At 36.0% G+C, this 24,222-nt stretch overlaps 1 protein-coding gene across 1 annotated transcript; it reads right to left on the bottom strand.

Annotated features, from left to right (window-relative positions):
- Nucleotides 1–14,766: 14,766 nt before the first annotated feature.
- LOC141616967 (uncharacterized) lies at nt 14,767–23,933 on the bottom strand. Its single transcript, XM_074434136.1, has 6 exons — nt 23,920–23,933; nt 20,825–22,328; nt 17,870–18,167; nt 15,986–16,293; nt 15,082–15,280; nt 14,767–14,954 (listed from the first exon to the last, which is right to left on the bottom strand). The coding sequence occupies exons 1-6, from the start codon at nt 23,931–23,933 to the stop codon at nt 14,767–14,769; spliced, it is 2,511 nt and encodes an 836-aa protein (XP_074290237.1).
- Between the last annotated feature and the right edge of the window lie 289 nt (nt 23,934–24,222).

Below are 24,222 nucleotides of genomic sequence, written 5' to 3'. Positions count from 1 at the left end.
AATTTGGAATGATAGTTGCAAATATAGCATACTCTACTATACCGACTCTCCTATAAGACCGTCTTAATGTGAGAGTGGGCCAAGATGAACTAGGCTTCCATAACCACAAGCCTAGAGGTCCCTTTTTCAAACACAGAAGCACGTTGATGGGTTCAAATCCCATTCCAAAATGCTAAATAACGAAGTTATCAAATTCAAATTCCAACGAGAGCATTTGAGATGTGATATAACTACATTTTATATCGAATTCATATTTAAATTGAGCTTAGAGTTAGAGTTTTGATTACTTGATCCATCGAACCGTAGATGATCCATCGAACCGTATATGCAATTCCCTAGTTGCGAATTTTGATACTTAATAATTAATCAAAGTAAAACACTCAGACCTTATGGAACACTTTTTTTTTGGTGTTGACCAGGTCCAGGAGTATCCCTACCGACAGTTGGGATAATTTAATGGGTTGACCGTTGACCCCTCCCAAGTTTGGCTTTTTCATTCGCAAGAGTTAGGAATCGAACCTCTGACCACTTGTTTAAGAGATGAAAGCCTTTACCATTCATACCAGCCAACTTTGGTTCAAGTCTCATTCATTGTGTAGCGGTTTTCAATACATGGTTTTGACTATATCTCTAACTACTATAACTATTTACCCAGTTTAATATTTTGTGAAAAACATTTGAGTAATGAATCTAAGGGGTTGTTTGGTTGATACTTTAAAAACACATGAATTACAAAATCCCATGAATTGCAAAAATATGGGTTGTTTGGTTGCCATATGTTTTTGGAAAATGGAGGAATTAGAAGTTCCCAGGAACTTCCAATGCCTATATGATGTAGGAATTGGCTTACCTACCCCCCCTTGGTCATTGGAAGTTCCCATGAAATTTAATTCCTACATGAGCAACCAAACACTTTTGCCAAATTCACCCGAATTGAATGCAGGAACTTAATTCCTATGAAATTGAAGTTCCTAGGAAAATTAAGTTCCTTGATCAACCAAACGACTCCTAAATATATTAGGATTTAACACAAATAACCCAACCTTTTAATAATCTTCCAAAATTAACCCAACCTTTTTACTTAAACAATAATAACCCAACCTTTTAACCCCTCCAACAAACATAACCCAATTCACCATTACTCACCAAAACAAGATTTCAAACCACCATCTTTGAAATTTTGGGTTTATGGCCTCAATCAGGTAAACAATGACAACCTTTTTCGTCGAATCTTGTTGTGTAAATTCTAACATATGAACTGGGAATGATAAGATTGCCAAAAAAATTGTTTGCTTCGATGCATATCATCTAATTCTAATTCATCTTTTCTGGGTACTTGCAAGTTATAATTTTTCTACCGTTCTATTAGCTCATCATATGCGTTCGACGGCTGTTTTCACTTTTTTAATTGCTAATGATTCGTGGGGAGTCGTTCGCCTGATCAAGGCCGGAAATAAAAAAATTCGAAAATAAAGGACTCATGTGACACTGACACCCCCATACTCCAAGTGCCTTACCAGAACCACTTAAGGTATGAGAACGTCACCATCTCGGTTACCCGAGGCAATGATACTCAAATAGACAATAACGAAACGTATTTAAATGATAATAAAGTTTAAGTGATACAAGCCAAACTCCAAAACTGTTAAAGGGAAAAAATACAAGGTTCTCAAAACTGTCAACTACTAAACAACTACAAAATGTTCGACACAGCGGAAGACTTCTAAAACTGCTACGTGATGACTCATCCCAGCTATCCCATGCGCATCGTTTCATACCTGCTCAATAACTGCTCACCACCCCCGAATGGATCACCACAGTTTTTAAAACATTTTAAACGGGATCAGTACTAATTAAATAAAATAAATACCATAAAGGAACAATATCACAAACAGCACAAACAGCTCAACAAACCCCAGTCTCCATCTCAAATCTCCACACAACTGACTAGACACTAAAGTGTGTAGCCCTGCCAGAGTACCCATCGCAACAAGTACTCCACGCCGCCAGTGGGGGACCGCAGCCGTACCCACCAAATCTCCGCTCATCTCCATGGAGCGATAAACCCAAGTTCATTAATGTGCACATCCCCTTTGTGACAGGTTCCACAAAGGGCGAATCAAGGGCGTGAAGACGCTCCCGCAAGTGACTCAACTCAGCCAGGGACGCTCCCCGAAGATCACAGACAGTTATACAACAATAATCACATTACACTACCAACAATCACCAAATCAGAATCCAATGCCAATACGATATACAACAACAACAACAGTAATCACCAACCACACTTATGTAATTAATAATGAGTAAGGAAAACCCTACTTGGAAAAGCAACCACCACAGACGATCTAGCAGCTAATCAGAATTCTCCTCTACGAATCCTCCTCCTATAACATGTATACATTCAATTACTACCACATACATACAAATCACCCAAAACCCTCAAAAACACCCAATTAGGGTTTTAAAGAAACTCAACCAAATGCTATAAAAGTTATGCAAGGAACTTACCCTTGACACGATGATCACAACGGTGTAAAGAACAAGATGATGCGACCCTCCTAGCCTTGGGGATTTGCTAATGATGCGATGAATCAACTTACGTAACTTATTTCTCTCAATTTAGGTTTTTAGAATGATAAAGAGGATTAAGAAAAGTGACGGAACTCATTATATATTAATCTCGCATCATTAACAAAACCCGTCAAAACTCAGCCCGTAAACTCACTTACTCGATCGAGTAAGGCATTTACTCGATCGAGTGCCCCCTACTCGATCGAGTACCCAACTTACTCGATCGAGTGCCCTACAGGCAGACTACTTTTTTGCGTCAAAAACTACTTACTCGACAGAGTAAGTCCCACTCGATAGAGTACCCAAAGACATAGAAAACCGTAGTATTAAAGTCTTTCCTCCTTAAAAGGAACTTCGTCCCCGAAGTTCAACCCATACCCAAAACAAGCATACTAACTCGATTAAGACACAACAACGCAACTAAATCCTCAAAACAAAACCCCAACCTATCAAACATGAACTCTTAACACCAACTCCACCAACTATGCCTACCTCCACAACACGGCTCACGATATCGTATCAACTACTTCATAGTCTCTCTCGACACCAACTCCAAACACTACCAACTACTATCCACAAATGCTGCTAGCTCCGTAACATATTATTCACTAGAAAATGCGATATCAAGACACTCATAACATCAAACGGAATGTTACATTCTACCACCCTTAAAGGAACTTCGTCCTCGAAGTTTAAACATCACCATCCAACTGTCAACTCCATCGAACTCATAAATATTATCATCCAACTGTCAACACTATCGAAATATTCTCCCATTCCTAAACATCGAACTACTACAAGCACGGCCATGACCTTTTAACAAAATCAACCACAACAAAGATCCATCCTTTATGCTACACCAACACTCTACTTCCAATTATACTACAACATGCACAACCATGAAACTCTTTTTTATCGCATCCTACTCCTCTTAAGACAAATGTTACGTCCTCGTAACTTACTAATACTTGATCCTTTGATATATCTTCTCCTTATCCTCATCACCACCACATGTCAAAGATAACCGCCTATAACCTCATACCTATAACCATTCCTATTTCCAAGACTCTCTTACTTAAACAGTTCTCATACCTCAATTCATTCTGCACTCCATCTAACCAATAGCACAAAATCCTTAGCAAAACCAACTAGGGGTGTTCACCGGTCCAAAACCGGACCGGACCGGACCGGACCGGATGAACCCGCGGACCGGATAACCACATATCCCAAGACCGCGGACCGGACCGGTTAGAAGGGGACCCGGACCGGACCGGACCGGAACCCTTTAGGTCCGGTTTTTTCAGGGTTTGGACCGGACCGGTACTAATTTATAAGGCAAATTTAGTTTTATTTTTTAATGTGGACCGGAGCGGACCGGACCGGAGACCGGTCACCAACTTTTTTGGGACCCGGAGACCGGACCGGTATGTATCCGGTCTGGACCGGACCGGACCGGCCGGTCCGGACCACTTTTTGTTCACCCCTAAAACCAACACTCCAACTCTTCCACATTACCGCAACACAACATACCTCTCTATATAAAACACCTATCGCCAAAAGCCTAACTCACAATCCACACTTGTTACGTACACTCACACTAGATCCTCAATTTTTTTTTTCATTACTGCAAAACTCATACATAACATAACATGACACTAATTCCCAACACCCTACACTCACTGTCTCAACAAAAGATTATAAACCACTTGCAGCTCTCAGATCAGTACAACACATGTTCCACTATTCACTTGCCATTACTATGTCTACCAATGCCTCATCTTAAAACAAGATCAAAATTACTGTAACAACCTCTCACAACTGTGTCCCATCAACAGAATATCGCTATACCATGCCGGCAACAGAAACACACACAACTCTCTTCCATATCATACTCTACCCTCACACCCAAGCTGAAACTGGTAAGAAACATCAATAAACAAAACAACTATCTATATGTACAACCCAAAACTCATAGGAAGCAACATCAAACAAAACAACAATCTATGTATAACTGGTATGTAATTTCGAAACTCGAATCGTAATCATCCCGCCTACTCCACCACAACCGGTGACGGCATCGCAACACCGCCTCCAACAGCCGCACCGCTGCGCGAAAAATACCTGCATCACAACACGAATTACCATGCCCGGATCACCACCCGAGGCACAACAACTACATCGATAGACATCGCCATTACACTATTCTCATACACACTGACTCAGGACAATTTCCCGGACAAGAAAACTTACTTAAAACCGCTTTACTAGATCACAACACAACATATTGTATGGAATAAACAGATAAGCACCTCATGAACATCATCCCTATCATTTCACGGAATACACATGTATTATCAATACACCTACAATTATAACTAGCCATGCCAGATCAATCAAATTATTACCTTTTTGAACATCATTCAATTAGGTTATCGTACTCAACATATAGAACATTCAGATAACTTTATAACTATCACATCCTACCACTTCTCGTGAGGTCAGAACCTCACACAAACATTTATACACATCATAGACCCGTAATCACATCCAACTAGTCAATTCTGATCACGCAAGTTACCACCTGATAAAGGTTACCTCTCGCCCGAGCTTAACTCGTATGCCTCTCATAACACATTCTCCCATTCGCATAACCATCACCTCCTGCCAAACATAACCATATCATTAACACTCAACTACTAGCAACCGCCTCCTATAACCACATATTATACTTCCTCACAACCATACACATCAATCGGGTCTCTGCAAAACCAACCTCTTTAGAATGACCAACTTTCCTATTTATCACCACCCTTAACCACTAGCGGCAACACCTCAACACTACCACCGTTCGGACATTAAACCTCTTACACCCATCTCTAAACATTACGATTTATTTCCTATCTTTGGCTAACATCCCAAATAACGAACATCAAACCCATCAACATAATTATCTCAACATTATTCGCAATACTATCTTAATTGTATTGTCATCCAACCCTCCACCAAATATCTCGTATCGTGCAAATACTCCACCAACGTCTTACTCCCTTAATTCCTCGAAACTCATGATTAATCATGTTGTCCTGAAACTCTTATATAACCATTAATTAACATCCTCATGATAATATCACACATCTCGACGATTCATTACTTCTTTATCACATAACTCCGGTCAACATTTTTCTCAGCTTAGTTTTTACCCTTCTTTTCTCTTTACACTCAACAATACCAACTAATAGTTCAACTCCTTATTACTTCTATCTAACTCTTTAGTGCTCCGGTTACCATCTCATTGCTCCAAAACTCGAATCCCATTATTTCATATCAGTATCATCTCACTCTTTCTTACCATGGATCTTCTGTTATCATGCTATCACTCACACTTATCACCAATCAGTCCAGACCATCTCATGCTATCACTCACACTCATCACCAATCATCATTTTTTTTTGAATTCCAAAACTTATTTCATACCGTTACTTGCCCAAGGAAATCACACATTAGTTTCACCTCTTGATACTACAAATTCCTAAACTCACTCACTATCTGTAAATCCACGTCACGACATGTCTCCATTAAGTCCACTATATACCACTATTCTCAATCCCTCTAAAACGTCCTTTCATTGCATATATTCTTAACCAACACAATTCCTAACCATCTCCCTCCATAATTCTTTACACATCTCAAGTTGCTACTATCCACATCCTTCCTTTCAATCTTTTCATTCTCACGTTCCTTAGACTCACATCATCCCTTACCCACCGTCACTTACTTTTACATTACTCAACACACAATCATATCACTCATCTCATCTCACCAAAACATGCTCAATGCCTCAATAAGCCTTACCAATCTTCCTTTTCTTTCCCACTACCTATCACAACCACATATAACTCATGTCCTCCCCACCGAACTCGTACTCACCACAGGTGCCACTCCTTACATCATAAGATTGGGTAACTTACGCATCAGGACCAACACATACGTAAAACAACGCTTAAATAAGCAGAAGGACACCTTTGAATTAAACATAATAGGCAACGAAGTCAAAAGATAAGCATATGACCCAAAACAGGGGTCACTAGATCGAGTACAAGTCACTCGATTGAGTGAGTGACTTACTCGATCGAGTAGGTGAAGGTCAGAAGCACGTAAAACAAATTACTAGGGCTACTCGATCGAGTAAGGGTTACTCGATCGAGTAACAAGAGGTGCACTCGATCGAGTACCCTACGCATTTCTCAGCACTGTTCAATTTTCGTAAAACGGTCATAACTCACTCGTTTCTTGGTCGTTTTGGGCATGTGACCTATCGTTAGAATCGTAACAGAACAAGATATCACCTGCAATTGGAATCACATTAAAATCATTTATGCATCTCAAGTTATAACAGTTTAAAGACAACCCTTCGCGGTAATCAGACGACATAACTATTCGATTTTTACTACCAAACAACTTAAACAACAACAAGGTAAACAAAACAACTCAATACTCATAAAACCAGTATCCCTAACCATATGTTACTATTTACAAAGCCGAACAACAACTTCCATCATGCACATATATTATTCAACTTGTCAATCATGTATTACCCACATGCTTTTATTCTATAACTTTTCGTACAACAATGACATAATATATAACATCAAACTCCCATTCATGTGTTACTAACATATCAACATTACAAAAAAAAAAAAATCCACTTAAGTCATATAAACATGCTTAAATCATGAAATCATATTCTTATGCAACATTATCCATCATCCATCATACACATTATCTAAAGTATGCATATAGTATATACCTTTATTATATTACTTTACGGAAACAAAATCATGCATAACCATATCACATCACCTAATCTCATGTTACTAAATTTGCCACATTATAAATCATTCATCCTGCAACATAATTATTCATCACATATTATCATATATGAACTACTTCCTTTTTCCACCACATCATTCATCATTCTCATATACTTTTCCAAAAATTCCAAACAACATTGTAAACCAACTATCATGCAACATGCCTATTCACAACATTTATCATTTACCACATTCCCCATTCCACCACAATCATTTTCCAAACTTTCTATACAACACATAATTCAACATACGCAATAGAACATTAGCAAACACATAGCGATCCCAAGACACCCCATAGTGACCGGTTCAAAATTGTAGGGCGAGTTCGCGACGTTAGGACGTCTCCCAAGTCCTTGCATTAGCTCCGACAACTTCTACCCGGGTTCATTTTAGTTTGAATCCCTATGTTCATTAGGTTCATTGGTTACAGTTTTCAAGATCGTTGCTCTGATACCACTTTGTGACACCCCCATACTCCAAGTGCCTTACCAGGACCACTTAAGGTATGAGAACGTCACCATCTAGGTTACCTGAGGCAATGATACTCAAATAGAGAATAACGAAACGTATTTAAATGATAATAAAGTTTAAGTGATACAAGCCAAACTCCAAAACTGTTAAAGGGAAAAAATACAAGGTTCTCAAAACTGTCAACTACTAAACAACTACAAAATGTTCGACACAGCGGAAGACTTCTAAAACTGCTACGTGATGACTCATCTCAGCTATCCCATGCGTATCGTCTCATACCTGCTCAATAACTGCTCACCACCCCCGAATGGATCACCACAGTTTTTAAAACATTTTAAACGGGGTCAGTACTAATTACATAAAACAAATACCATAAAGGAACAATATCACAAACAACTCAACAAACCCAAGTCTCCATCTCAAATCTCCACACAACTAACTACACACTAAAGTGTGTAGCCCTGCCAGAGTACCCATCACACCAAGTACTCCACGCCGCCAGTGGGGGACCGCAGCCGTACCCACCAAATCCCCGCTCATCTCCATCGAGCGATAAACCCAAGTTCATTAATCTGCACATCCCCTGTGTGACGGGTTCCACAGAGGGCGAATCAATGGCGTGAAGCCACTCCCGCAAGTGACTCCACTCAGCCAGGGACGCGCCACGAAGATCACAGACAGTTATACAACAATAATCACATTACACTACTTACAATCACCAAATCAGAATCCAATGCCAATACGATATACAACAACAACAGTAATCACCAACCACACTTATGTAATTAATAATGAGTAGGGAAAACCCTACCTGGAAAAACAACCACCACAGATGATCTAGCAGTTAATCAGAACTCTCCTCTACGAATCCTCCTCCTATAACATGTATACATTCAATTACTACCACATACATAAACATCACCCAAAACCCTCAAAAACACCCAATTAGGTTTTAAAGAAACTCAACCAAATGCTATAAAAATTATACAAGGAACTTACCCTTGACACGATGATCAGAACGGCGTAAAGAACAAGATGATCCGACCCTCTTAGCCTTGGGGATTTGCTAATGATGCGATGAATCAACTTACGTAACTTCTTTCTCTCAATTTAGGTTTTTAGAATGATAAAGAGGTTTAAGAAAAGTGACGGAACTCATTATATATTAATCTCACATCATTAACAAAACCCGTCAAAACTCAGCCCGTAAACTCACTTACTCGATCGAGTAAGGCACTTACTCGATCGAGTGCCCCCTACTCGATCGAGTACCCAACTTACTCGATCGAGTGCCCTACTGGCAGACTACTGTTTTGCGTCAAAAACTACTTACTCGACAGAGTAAGTCCCACTCGATAGAGTACCCAAAGACATACAAAACCGTAGTATTACAACTCACATGGAGGTTTTTGCACCGGAGATTCAACTCCGGTGAACAATGGGTTATTTTTGTAAGATATGTAAGAAAGTTGGGTTATATTGTTGTGTAAGTTAAAAGGTTGGGTTATTTTTGTTAAATTTGCCAAATATATTAACATTAATATTAATTCTTAATTTTGTTTAATATATTTTATAGTCAAAGTTTTGTAAATTTGACTCGAATTTGAAATGGTAATTAAGGAAAGCATAGAGGAAGTATAAGTGTATTAGTATAGGGAGTAACAATTAGGGTTCTAGTTGTAAAACTAGGTAGTATCCCGCGCTTCGCGCGACCTGTTTTAAAATTTTATTATTATAATTGAAGAAAAATAACATAATTTATATATGACCTTTAATATTTTTACTTATAAATAAAAATAAATTAATTTTTATCAAATGTAATTTTTTTAGGTTTTAACTTCAGAGTTATAAAATAAAATACATGCAATTTTAATTAAAACTAATAAGTGATAATTAATTTTGCATGATCAGCGTTTTATAAATTATTTTGTGACTGATCAAATATCATATTAATTAAAATTAAATTTATTCAAATAATGCAACAATCGACATTAAGTTCTCAAATTATATCATTTCACGATTCGTTATGTTCTAAATCAATTAATATTTGTTCAAAAGGATGTGAATATAACTTTATGTAATTTTTAATTTTTTATGTATAACGTGTGATATTTATCTATCAAACATATAGAGTTCAAACTCAAATTATTCAAATGTTTTGAGTGTGTCTTGCATGTTTTAATTATTATGCGTCAAACATATCTATTCTATAAGAATTGCATCTTTTGTATTTTAAAATAACCATATATAAATGATGTTTTAGAGTTTACCTATAAATAAAATAGGTTAAACTTTCTCAAAAAATATTTTTTTAGGTTTAACTTCAAAGTATTTAAAAGATGACATATAAAATGTTTACCTAATAGTAATATTTAGCTAGTCATAATCAATATTTATACATGACGTATATATATATATATATATAGAGAAGGGATCATGTAAGTCCACCTTTTTTGGTTGAGTCCATAAGTCCTAATCTAAGCCTTTGGATGAGAAAGATAAAGGGCTGAGATTAGATCTAAGAAACTAAATAAATGGCTCTGATTTTACCAAAATATGTGGATTAGAATTAACCTATAAAAACCAAAAACCCTATCTTTTTTCCTCATTTTCTACCTCCCACTTTCTCACTCATCATCTCTCTCCCTCTAAAAACACCCACCTCTAAAAAAACCCTAAATTTCTCCTCTCCCTAACAACCACCACCGTCTCCTCTCCGGCCTCCTCCCTGCCACGACCTCACCGCCTCCCTTCCTCCTCTCATCTTTCCGCCGCGACACCACAACTTCACTGCCACGACCCCACCGCACCACCGATGACGCACCACCACTGCCGCACCATCACTGCCGCACTACCACCTGTCACACCTCCTCCGTCGCGCCTCCTCTTTCTATCTCCCTTTCTCTCTTTTTTTTCGAAAATTTCAGATCTACCAATAAAAATCTGAGATTTTTCATTTTGTTTCGAAAATTATACTTTTCAGATCTGTTATGGGGTTTTTTTTTCGGTTTTTGATTTTTTTTATGGTGGTGCCGCGGTGGGGGATGGTCTTGGTGGTGCGTGGTGGACGGTGGTGTTCTGCCGCCTCCCTTTCTTGCTTTTTTTTTATTATTTTTTTTCCAGATCTGAGATTATAGGTTGTTTTATGGGGTGGTTTTTTTTTCTGTTTTTTTAATGGTGTTGCCGCGGTGGGGGATAGTGTTGGTGGTGCGTGGTGGACGGTGGTGTTCTGCCACCTCCCTCTCTTGCCTTTTTTTTTTTTTTTTTTTTTTCAGATCTGAGATTATAGGTTGGTGGTGGTGTTGTTAGTTGTTAGTTGTTGGTTGTTGCGGCTTGGTGGTGGGGCCGGGTGGTGGTGCTATGGTGGTAGGGGTAGGAGGCGGTAGGATGGTGGTGGCGGTTGATGAAAGAAGATTTATTAGTATAAAGTTACACTTAGAGTATTAAAGTTACATATTCAAGGACTAGAATTACACTCGTAAAACAATAAAATTACATTTCTATTGACTAAAGTTACCACCTCCAGAATAAAGTTACACTCTTGAAAGACAAAAATTACACTTAAAAGGACTAAAGTTACAATATTAAAGTATATATTAATTTAAATTTTTTCATACAAACTAAAATTACGACTCCAACGACTAAAGTTACACTTGAAAAGGATAAAGTTACACTCATAAAAATATATAAAGTAAAATTTATACATATAAACCATCATACGACTAAAATTACACCTAAAACGACTAAAGTTACACCTAAAACGACTAAAGTTACAGTTGTAGGGCAGTAAAGTTACACTCCTAAAGTTACATAAATTCAAATTTATTTATTTAAAATTACAACTTTATAACATAAATTAAATTTTTTGTGAATAAAATGGCTTGAAAAGGTTGAAATTACACTCTTAAAGTTAAAGTTACACTCAAAAGTCATTAAATGAATAAAGTTACACTCATAATGCAGTAGAGTTACACTCAAAAAATGTGTGGTGAGAATAGGACTTAGGGACTCAACCAAAATAAAGGTCTTACACAACCTATCTCTATATATATATATATATATATATATATATATATATATATATATATATATATATATATATATATATATTAATTGAAGAGATATTAAAGTAAAATATAACATTTTTTCTATTTTTTCATGTCGTTTATAGTACAATATATATTATTTAATAATCATTACCTTTTTTTTTATTATTCAAATGCACTCGCGATCACTGTGTACATACATACTCATACAAATACTCGTTATCACACTATTTAAACCTATCAAAATCTCATATGTATTCAATTTCTTGCAATATTTTTTTTTCATTCTCATATAAAAACTTATCTCTTAGGGCTTGCTTGAAATGGGAGTAACTATTAAGGGAGTGATGAGGGCTAAAATAAGAAGAAATGAGAGGAAATTGATGGTTAGTGGTGGTTGTGGACTTGTGGAGGGTGGAAATAAGAGGTGAGGGAGGAATTATTACCTCCACAAGGAGGTAATGCATTACTTGGGGGGGGGGGGAGGGTAACAATTACTCCCTTAATGAAGGGATTATTACACTATATTTCCCCATTTTTATCCATTTCTATCTCCAACCCCCATTTATTTCCTCCATTTTTTAGTTCATTTTAGCTCTATTACTCCCTTGATTATTACTCTCATTCCAAGCAAGCCTTAGTAGTTTTCTTTAAGTTATGTTTTTAAGAAATACAACGACTTTTCCAAATATATTTTTCTTAATATTTAATGGTCTAAGTTTTATAACTTTTTTAAAATATCTTTGTACGTAAAAATAAAACATTATGAGACACTCACCTTAATCATCTCTACAAATAAAAAATATTTCAATAAATATAACGAAAATTATACTCTATTTGAAGCATTTTTCGTAATGAACGTAATTATTTACATTTTAAAATTTTTATTAAAATATTTTTTTAATAAATTTAGAATCAAATCACCGTAATTATTTAATGTAATTTTATAATAAAATTTATTAAACTATAATTAATATTTTGCTGAGATTTATACAGCATTTATTATGTTTGTATTTAATGTTCTGTTGTAATTAATACCTGTATTTATGGCTGGGTTGACATGTGGCGCATCCACAGTGCTTCAACCTAATTATATATATACTCCCTCCACAATTTTATATATGACGTTTTACCATTCAACAAATATTCCCTTATATATGACGTTTTCCAATTTTCCATAAACTTGCTTTTAATTTGACAGCTATCATATTGGCTCTCTCTCTTCCAAAGCAATATCTCTGTACATACAACTCCCTTCTCTACCATTTTCAATCGTATAAAAACAGCCTTTCAAGTTTCAATAGATGACCAGAATTCCCTTTCAACAATTATCAAGTTTTTTCTCCAAATTGTTTCCACAAAAACGAAGTTGAGTAAGTCTTTAACTTTTTTCCATGGATGACCCCAATTATGAAGTTGAAGACAAAGAAAGCTTGCTAATACCAGATTCTAATGAAGAGTTATTCCAAAGTATCATTCCGGAATCAGATTATGATGAGTTACCAGTTGCAAAACCAAAGAGGGCAAAAAAAATGAATTGCACAAATTTGAAAGAAGCAACTGATAAAGTAAGTAGCCCAGATTCAGAAAATGGAAAGGGTCCAAAATTTGAAGAAGAGTTGCAGGAAATTATCGTTCCGGATTCAGAGGATGAAGATGAGCAATTAATTATTCCGAAAGCAGAAAGCTTGATAATGCCTGGAGGGAAAATAAGGGATGTAGAAAAGTTCGGTGACGCCATATCACGCTATCCTAATCTAATTGTCGAGTGTATGTTGAAGACATTAATTCCGGCGTTATATAACAACGACGAAGAAAAGCCTGAAGAAGAGTTAGAGGAAATTATTGTTCCAGATTCAGAGGTTGAAGATGACCAATTTTTGGCGACGGGAAAGACTCGTTAATTCTTACTTGGTGTTACTTTATTTCATTCTCGGGTGTTTTTAGCAAATAAAAAATGAAACTCAATTTCAATGGAAAGGTCTTGTGTTTCGTTGCAGTAAATGGAAACAATGGTTTTACTTAGTCCTGTTTGTATGGATTGATTGTTGAAAACAATGGTTTTATATTTCAGCATTGTGCATTACTTTTGATTGATTGTTGAAACATGTTTTACACTATGAGCATCATATACTGAAGGTTCGTCTTTGAATTTAGTACTCATATCAGACCAAAAAGGGATACAAGGTTCTACTCGTGTTATGGCAAGTTCCTTTGACGAATGAGTCGAGTGATGGCTATTTCAAAATGAAGGGAGTGTCATACATAAAGAATGTAATAAAATCAACAGGATAGCAAGTGCAGATTTTTCTTTGAGTTAAACACGACATTCACTGGCACTACTCTCGGCACCGAGTCTTGTAGACGAAAATGAAAGGAAAGCCTGATAATCTCATTTGATTATCTGAATTTTTCCTGCTCTGAAGAAATTTCGTATCGTCCTGGTTGACATAGACAGACGATAAAGCAGAATTGTGCTAAAATGACATGAATTTAGTCCGAAAAGATATCTCATTTTTTTATCAGTGGAAATGTTGTTTTACTGAAAATGTTGTAAGCTTTGCGGATCTTGGTTGTTTCTTTTTCAATTTCAGACCATATCAGGCCATCTTTGTCAATCAAAGATTAATTTTGAATTACATCACTGGTGAACAAGTCTTCAAAGTTATGGAATGTAGCATCCAAATTGGGTATGTTGAAGACATCAGAGTATACCTGCTCTTCACAAACACTAAGATCTAGGATATTTTTGTGACCAAATGCATTCATTTCCCAAAAATTAGCAAAACAGTAAGGTAGGAAATTCAGGCTAGCACATTAGAAAAGCCATATTTGCAATTATTAACCTGATCAGTCTGCCAAAACAGGTCTCCTACAGACGACGAGTTAAATTTTTCAGCACTAATCAAGCTCTGAAGACTGTCAACATTACTATCGAGCCTTTCAAACAGTTTCATTACATTCCTTATAGAATAAACAAACCCACACATTCCTTATAGATACAAGAACTGCAAACGACATGTTAAACTTAATGCCAAATGCTCATTGCATTGTACGTAGTTTGTTAGTTACATTTTCTATCAAACTTGGATCGCATACAATTTGCTTAGGAAGTATACCTAGTCTCTCCATTCTCGCCTTATTTATATGAGGGATTTTATAACGGTTTGACCCCTCAATTTTCATTATCTCTACCATACAAAGCTGTAAAGTTATCCATGTCCGATCAATCTTTATCGTTGTATACTCCATGAACGACTTCTCAACTGCGCCAATTAGCTCATCAACCGTCTTTAATCTCTTCTTCTCTTGTAATGACTGAATTGCACGAAAAAAACCAAGATCCAAGATATTCAAATCCGGTGAATTTGCTGGTTAGCACGTTAGTCTTATGTCAAACCCATCTTGTGATGCGACTCGTCGAAATTCTCGATCATTGGGATCAATGTGGGTTCTTGCATTATCTTGTTGTATGAAAATTGTACCACCCATATCCTCAATAGGCCATGTAGTTTTAATGGCAGGAACCACCTTCTCAATTAAAAAACTCCTTATCACTTCCCTTGTGACAAATGGTATCGGTTTTGTCATCAACGTTCCCGCTTCTCTATTCCGACTTCTTCTTATAGCAGGTTCCTTAGTAACTAGGGGAAACGCTCCTATTTTACCGGAAAATGTTTCATTTCCATCACAATCATATCTTGGACGCGCCATAGCAACTAAAAACATGACTTTCCCGTTGTAGTTTTTGCTTTGACATGTTCGCAGGGGATCGGCTTCTATGGAGTGCAAATAATATTTTTCGTTTTTTTTTGTCATGTAGAACCATTTCTCATCGATATGTACAAGGTCGTACATACCAACAAATTTTGGCTCACTAGGAATAGAAGCTTGGTCTAACATGGATAAAAAAAATTGTAAACGAGCTCGTTTGTGCTCATCTTTCAAATACGGTTTGAGAGAGCTAGAGTGACGGCGTATAAGACCTTCTTTAATGAGTCTATATAAAACAATATGACTAACACCCAATGCCTCCGATAATGAAGTTAATGTTGTTCTTTGAGATAAAGGAATTTCCATAAGACGGTCAATGTCAACTTGAAGTTTTGGATGACCGCACCTTTTCTTTTTCTTCATTTTAACATCACCTCCATTATTTTTTCCAAGCTTCCAAATTCGTTGAACAGTACGTATAGGAACTGAAAATATGTTAGAGACTTCGGTGGTCGTCCGTCTTTTCAATTTTCCTCCATGACTTTTTTCTAAGAGAGCTTGGTAAATTTGTAGCCTCTGATCATCTCTTAAGACGAGTCTTCTCTGCCTAGCACGACCTATGCAACAAAGATCAGTAAATGTACCACAGATCAGAAATCATAGGCTTTATACAGTCTACTTGCTCTTTAATCTTTCTATTTGTTATATTCACGACCTTTACGACTATACAAATATTTGCAATTCAATATACAAAAGATCTGGGACATTTAAATTTAATAAAACTAGGTTTGATGCCCGGCTACGCCCGGGCTACCTTTATTTAACATTTAAATTTTATTTTCTATGAAATATGATTTATGTAAATTTGGTTAACACATACATTTACAATTTATATATTAAAATTATGATGAGAGGTAAAATTAATCAACAAATTATGAGACACGTTCACCTCTCCCGCTGTTAATATTATTACTTTCACTACATCCCCTGTTAATACTATTACGTTCACTACTTCTTCGGTTACTGTTGTTTGTTTTACTATTCCTGCTATTTTTACGGTTAACCCGTTAGTTTTGTCAAGCTCGTATATTTAAATAAATTAATATTTTCTTAAAATCGAATTGTTAGTTAATTTTTCATACTCTTTCCGTTGTTCTTACTGTTACTTTCATTAAATGTGTTGTGACTACTATTACTTTCACTTCTCCCGCCGTCATTATTTTTTCTATCACTAATCCCGCATTTATTATTGTTAATTTCACTACTTCTGTTGTTGCTAGTATGACTTTCACTGCTCCCGTTGCTATATATTATTGTTGCTTTTACTACTCACATGGAAGGTTACTATCATAATAGTTGATTATCTAGTTGTATTAGAGTTATATATTTAAATAAATATGAAATATTAAATTAGAATATTATTTAAGAGCAATCATTATTATTTACTAATTAAATTACAAATCTAATGAATTATGAAATATTATATTTTTTGGAAATCTGAATTGATTTACTTACCTTTAAATAGTTTCCAAAATATAACATATACTTATATTATATTTATGTATGTTAAATAATTAACATAGTTAAATAATTAACATATTTAAATAATTAATACCATAAGTGAGACCCGTTTATTTAAGGAAACTCGCCATATTCTAATATTCACTAAATTTATACTTTTAACCAAAACTATATAATATTTACATTGAAGTCCCTTGTTCAGGTCCATCACACGGCGCTAGCGATTTAAAACTATATAGTATAATTAATGTGTATAGATTTATTTAATTACATGGAAGTCCCTTGGTTTCTGGAATTAATATATAGTATTGATTGGCAATTCGATAGACAATTACACCTAAAACTAGAGACGAATTTCTTACGATTTCAAGAGTGGCAGAATGCTGCGAGATACTATTTCTCAAGCAAAACAGAAAGGGCAATCAACAAGGCTGACTTTTAGACTCTAGAAAAGTGCAGCCAGTGACAAGAAATGAAGGAGATCAAACAAACTTAATAACTTTGCCAAAAAAACAGACAAGAGAGTTACTGTGAAATGCAATATTTTGATAATTTTGCGAAAAAACAGATGAATTTCTTACCAAATCAAACCTTGCAATTTCAACCGAAAAACTTACACTATTTCATTGTAAGACGATCTAACCATAAAAAAAAAAGCTTACACAAGCATACCAGAATCATGAGCATGAGTTGAATTATTCTCGTCTTGTGTTTGAGCATCATCGTCGTCAAAGTCGTCAGCGGACTCATCGACTTGCTCAAAATTTAGATCCCAATATCTGTATCTTGCTTCATCATCCTGACCCATATCAAGAACTATACTATTTGTTGAATGAGAATGGATGACTAGAGGAATATCACCTCGTGCCTCCTCTATTTCTTGATCTATCATGGTGTCTATATCTTCATCGGAAGGTAATTGATTAAGATCAAAACTTGGAGTTTCCATTTTGTTTGGTGGAGTTTGCAACTGAGTAGTGATGGAAAAGGGGAAAACAATTTATAGAGAACATCATGGAAGAATTTCCCAGTTAAATTTAAATTTTGGTTCTAGTTTTAATTTTCATTCAAAAAATTTCATCAAAAAAATTGGCTCCAAAAATTTCATCAACAAATTTGGCTCTAAAAAAATCGTGGAATTACTCTGTTTCCTTGATGAAGATGAAGAGGCAAAGTGAAATTTCCAGTAGAAGTGTGTAGGTGAATAAATGGTGTGTAGAAAATATCCTATTTCCAAGGCTTTACCCACAATCATTAATTAAGGTGATAATGATGAGAAACAAGTTTCTTAATATGTGTGATTTTTGCTAAAACGTCATATATAAAATTGTGGAGGGAGTATATATATATATATATATATATATATATATATAGATGTAGGATCCGGTGAGAACGATCATTCGGTGAGAACGGTGAGAACGTCCCTCCTCCTTTGGATTAAACTGAAATGTACGGCTGATACTTAATCTTAAATTAAATATATTAATTAAACCCATCATGGCCCACCTACTTTCTTCTTTGTCTGGAAATCCAATATCCTCATGTTTAATTAACCAAAACAACTGCAATTCAATTCAATCGCCATTTCCTAATAACTCACCATTCTTAACCACTAAAGTCAACAGTACCTTCCTCCATCATTTCAAAAATGAAAACAACTCCATTACAGTATCTAACTTATGCTCTTTATTTTCCTCTAAATTATCCCCCTTTTCCAATTCTTAAATTAGTAAGTTCAGATTTCGTATTTCTTGTTTTTCGGCTGGAATTTAGCTAGAAATCCGCCGACAATGTCGCTGATTCAATTATGATTACTCGAATGGAGCATATCCATGGGAAAATTATCGTTTTTTAATCAGGCAAAAAATGTAGGGGTGGTGGTAGTCGCGGCGTGAATTGTTATCGTCGGCGACGCGCAACAATTGTTCCCTATCTATTTCAATGTATCTACTCTAATATTTGATGTATCTAGCCACGGTTTTAATGTATCTAACATGGATGCACAAAACTGATTATTAGGTACATTAACATTGGTTTCAGATACATCGATCAACAAACCAGATACATTAAATTTATTTAGCTCTGACGGTGTTGGATCGGAGCCGGTAAATGTTATTGCGTTGGCTGAGGATCTCGTCGGTGAAAGGTTGAAGAGGGCGATGGTTCAATTTATTTTCAGATCTCATGGAGTTCTTGTGGTTGTCGACATAAGGGTGGTGGTGGTGGTAGGTTGAGATGTTGTTTGCGGAGGTCGTAACAATGGTTGGTGCGGGATTTCAGGTGAGGAAAGTTGAAAAATAGGCGTGGCTGATTGTTAATAGGCGTGTGACGATGTTGATCGGCTTATCGCCGGCGTCAGGAGGTTGATTGTGTTTTGCCGGCGTGATTTGGTGATCGACGGTGAGGAGTGATGATGAGGTAGTCATGGGTGAGTGGTATAATTGGGAATGAAGATGTCAGTTGGATGCGGGGTGAAAATGTAAGTTTGGATTTTGTTTGTAGGAGCAGTATAACAAGCGAGTATTAATTAAGTTAGGTATAGTTAGTTCGTTCTCACCGTTCTCACCGAGTATTCGTTCTCACCAGATCTCACCTCTCTCTCTCTCTCTCTCTCTCTCTCTCTCTCTATATATATATATATATATATATATATATATATATATATATATAAGATAGGAGTAGGGAAATATTTGTGTAGAAACAATGCAAGTACGAAAAAGCCTCTTTGCATGTTTTTTTGGAAAACGGAAAATAATGGAAAGTTATTACAAACTATGTAATCGCGTGAAAACAATCATTACTTCGTACTCCGTATTAGATTTGGATACGGTTTAGGACCATAAGTGAACCTTCCTCATCAATACTTTATTGTTACTTTATTATTATTCTTATTATACTTAACACTATGAACTTGATCACCAAGTAAGTAACTTTAGCTTCGATCATATGGAGGCATAAATTATACAACATAAAATAATCAGTACTTATTCTCTGAAAACATTACTACAAACTCAATAACCCTACATTATTAATTCAAGATATAAATATAATGATGATGATGCACCGTAATAACGTGAGTGTGATTAACAACAATTTTCGCAAGACGCACCCAAACAATGGGAGGCATAAATTTAAAGTTTGGGATATCGTGTTTCAGGTCGAAGCTAAGTACGAGTCTAAAGACCCGATAGGTAGGGGTGCCTATCAGTGGCGGATCCAGGAATTAATTTTTCCGGTGTCCCTTTATATTAGATAACAGTAAATAAATAAATAAATAAATAAAAAAAAAAACAATGAATAAAAGGTCTTAGATATATAACAAACTGAATTCAAGTACTGAAAAACATAAAACATTTAAACCAAGCATCCCCTACGCGATTTCATATTTTGAAAACGATATATAATATCATCATTAGAAACAGACTCACATATATCTCTTTCTAGATACGTTACTAAGCAATCATTCAAAAAATTGTCACACATTCGATTTCTTAACTTTGTCTTGACGTATTTCATAGCGGAGAAGGCTCTTTCCACACTAGCAGTTGAAACCGGTAGAATTAAAGCTAGCTTTAGCAACAAATATACATGTGGATATATAACATTCTTTCTTGTCTCTACCATCACCCGAGCCAAATCTCCAAGACTTTTGAGTCCTATAAATGCAGCGTGAGACCGAACATCCACAATGTAGTTTTTGAGTTCACTAGAGAGTACTCTCACAAGGACAACGTCAAAATCGTATGGATAAAAGCTTGCCATTTCCTGTAACTTTGACAAATTAAAAACATGAAAATTATCCTTAGGGCTCAAGCAAGCAATGCAAAGTAGTAACTCTGTGTTTACTTTATCGAATCGATCATTAAGCTCTCGAAGTTGCAAGTCAATCACTGCACAAAAAACATCTACCCGATAGTGATGTAGATTTATATTTTGCACAGCTATTCGTTTTGGCCTTCCTGGGGAAACATAAATGTCATTCATATCAACTACTTCAACATCACAATTGTAGCAAAATCGGTGCACTTTCTCTAAAAGATCGTTCCACTCAGTATCCTCTCCCCTCATCGCCTGAAGTCTTTGTTTGCAAACATTTACCAAGTGCATAGCATTCTCTATGTCTTGGTCTTCCCGCTGCAAAGCCACTGATAACCCATTTGTGATTCCAAGAACATCTACCATCAAATGCAATATGAAAATGAAGTCAAATGAACCCAAGAAGGCCATTAAACCACGAGCATTTTTCTTATGAGACGAGTTGGTAACATCGTTGTATATAAAATCAATCACGTCAATAACGTCAAGAAAGCTCTCTTGCAAGTTAACCAACGATCTATAATGGGATCCCCACCTTGTGTCGCCAGGCCTCTTAATTCTACGCTCTTGGTTTAACCCCTTCCCTATTTCAATATCCCCGTTGCTTATAGTAGCCGCAATTCTTATACCTCTTAACTCTCTAAACACATCCCTCCGTTTACATGAAGAACCAATGACATTAACCACATCCGAAACCAAATCAAAAAACCAAACCACGTCAAGATGACCTTTCGCGGTAGCTACAAGGGTGAGTTGCAACTGGTGAGCAAAACAATGAGTATAGTATGCAGACGAGTTATCATTTTGTATCAAGGCCTTCAAGCCGCCAAACTCACCTCGCATATTGCTCGCACCGTCATATCCTTGCCCTCTTATACTAGACATGCTTAGTTTGAACTCATCAAAGAATGAATCAATTGCCGACTTTAGTGATAAAGCAGAAGTGTTATTAACATGGACTACTCCAATACAACGTTCTACAACTATCCCTTGTTTATTAAGATAACGCAGAACGATCGCCATTTGTTCTTTATATGAAACGTCACTAGATTCATCAACCAAAAGACCAAACAAGTCATCTCCAAGTTCCTCAAAAATGACTTTAAGAGTCTCCTTTGCTGCACAATTAACAATTTCTCTTTGGATACTAGGAGCAATTAGTTGCAAATTACCGGAGCCACTTTTTATCATTACCTTTTCTATGTCTTTACTTAAGTAGCCTGCAACTTTCAATAGTTCGATATAATTTCCCAGATTATTTGATTCTTCCGATTCATTATGCCCACGAAAAGGTAACCCCATACGCAATAAATATCTGCAACAAATAACAGAGGCCTCCAAACGAGTCTTATAATCCTTTTTATCTTGCTCTGAGAACTCTTGAAATACAGTTTGAATAGAATTTTTCTCATCTTTTAAATTTTCTTATCTTTCCACTGCAAGATTATGGGCACTATTAACTTCCCCAACATGTTCACTGAGCCTTTGTTTCTTATCCCAGTAAGAAAAACCCTCTCCCACAAAGGCGTCTCCACCTCTAACACAGTCCGGCTTAAATAAGTAACAAGGTAAGCAAAATAAAGCATCTTTTTTCTTACTATACTCTAACCAATTTTCATGCTTATCAAACCATTCAGCACTAAATCTTCGAGATTTTCCTCCGATTAACTTAAATGGGAATTTGTGATTTTTTGGTTGAACATGACCCATTTGAATATATTTTCTCCTAACTTCATCTTGTATTCCGGGATGATATTCAGTTAATTTGTTTCTTTCCCCAGGATCAGTTGGAAGATTATTCCAATCTACTTCCTCATTAGGACTAAACTCACAACTTTGTCCTCCCAATTGTTCTCGAGGTTGAGGCAGACAGTTAGTTCTTGTGATGAATTTGTCCATTAAAACGATTCAATTAAGAAATATTTCAAATTCTCTATAACAATTTATCAGAAAAACTTTATGATAATTTGGGTTTCACATAACTCCATATTAAGTGTTTTAAAGCCCTCAAAACGAATTGGAACAAGTACAAAATTGATAATTTAATTGAACAATGCTAAAATATAACGGCGTAAATAACTATTTATCGAATTCTAAAAAAAAAAAGCAAAAACAGGATACTGGATACATAGCTAATTAATCAATGATTCATGGAGAATTGGAGACAATTAAAAAAGGCAAAATCAACTAAGTAGTAAAAGAGTAGAGCAATTAAAACTTATTTTGATACTAGAATATTAAATTGGAATGCCAAATTATTGCTCCAAGAAATATCAATTTACTATCTTCATCTCCTGGTAATTGATACGTGCATTTTATATAGTCTTTTTAGTCTATTCTTGCACGCATCTTTATGCTATTTTAGTAGTTATTTGCTACGAATATGCCCCGAATTGCATACTTTGGAAGTTCTTGTCTTATTTGCAGGAATGAGCCATAAAGTAGTGAAATCAAGTCATTTACCGTCCGTTTTGCATGCATTTGGAGGAAGAGATAATTTGGAGCGGGAAATATTGCTGTCTTGGGATGCGTGAAGCTATTTCGGGAGCTAAAAGGCCAAGTCAAAGACCAAATTACAAGACCAACACTAGCTGGAACCAGGAACCACTCGATCGAGCAGTTTCTTTTGGTCGATCGAGTAAACAGACGCAGGAACTGTTCGATCGAGTGGCCAACTGTTCGATCGAGCCTTATCTTTTGGTCGATCGAGTAAACAGACGCAGGAACTGTTCGATCGAGTGACTTAACTGTTCGATCGAGCAATTACAAGCTATTGGGCCTCAATTTACGTTAAGCTTAGATTAGGTTTATGCTTTTAGGCTATAAAATAAATCTAAGAGGAGGACGTTACTCTACTCCCTCTTGACCTCTCTAATTACCTTTTCTTCGGTCACTGCTACTGTTACTTTTGTTCTTTCATTTCCGGATCATTTATTTCAGTAATCCTTTCTTCCCTTTTCTCTCTTTAATTTAATTTAATGTTTATTATTTGTTCTTTCTTTATTTCTTGTTCTCCCTTAACTATGCATTGCTAATTCCCCTAGTATGTTAGGATTAGGGAAGCCGTGGTAGCGATGTTTTAATTGACTTATATAGATTAGTCTTGCGATAGGAATTGTATTAGGCAATTTAATTGTTATCCGGTCGAATGAATGCATGCAGGAGACCATAAATTTAGTTAACCCCGACCTAGATCGAAAGATTGGAAG

The sequence above is a fragment of the Silene latifolia genome, chromosome X (genome assembly GCF_048544455.1).
Source record: "Silene latifolia isolate original U9 population chromosome X, ASM4854445v1, whole genome shotgun sequence".
Lineage (NCBI taxonomy): Eukaryota > Viridiplantae > Streptophyta > Magnoliopsida > Caryophyllales > Caryophyllaceae > Silene > Silene latifolia.
Note: the sequence above shows the minus strand (reverse complement) of the source record. Positions and strands in the feature narration are given on the sequence as shown.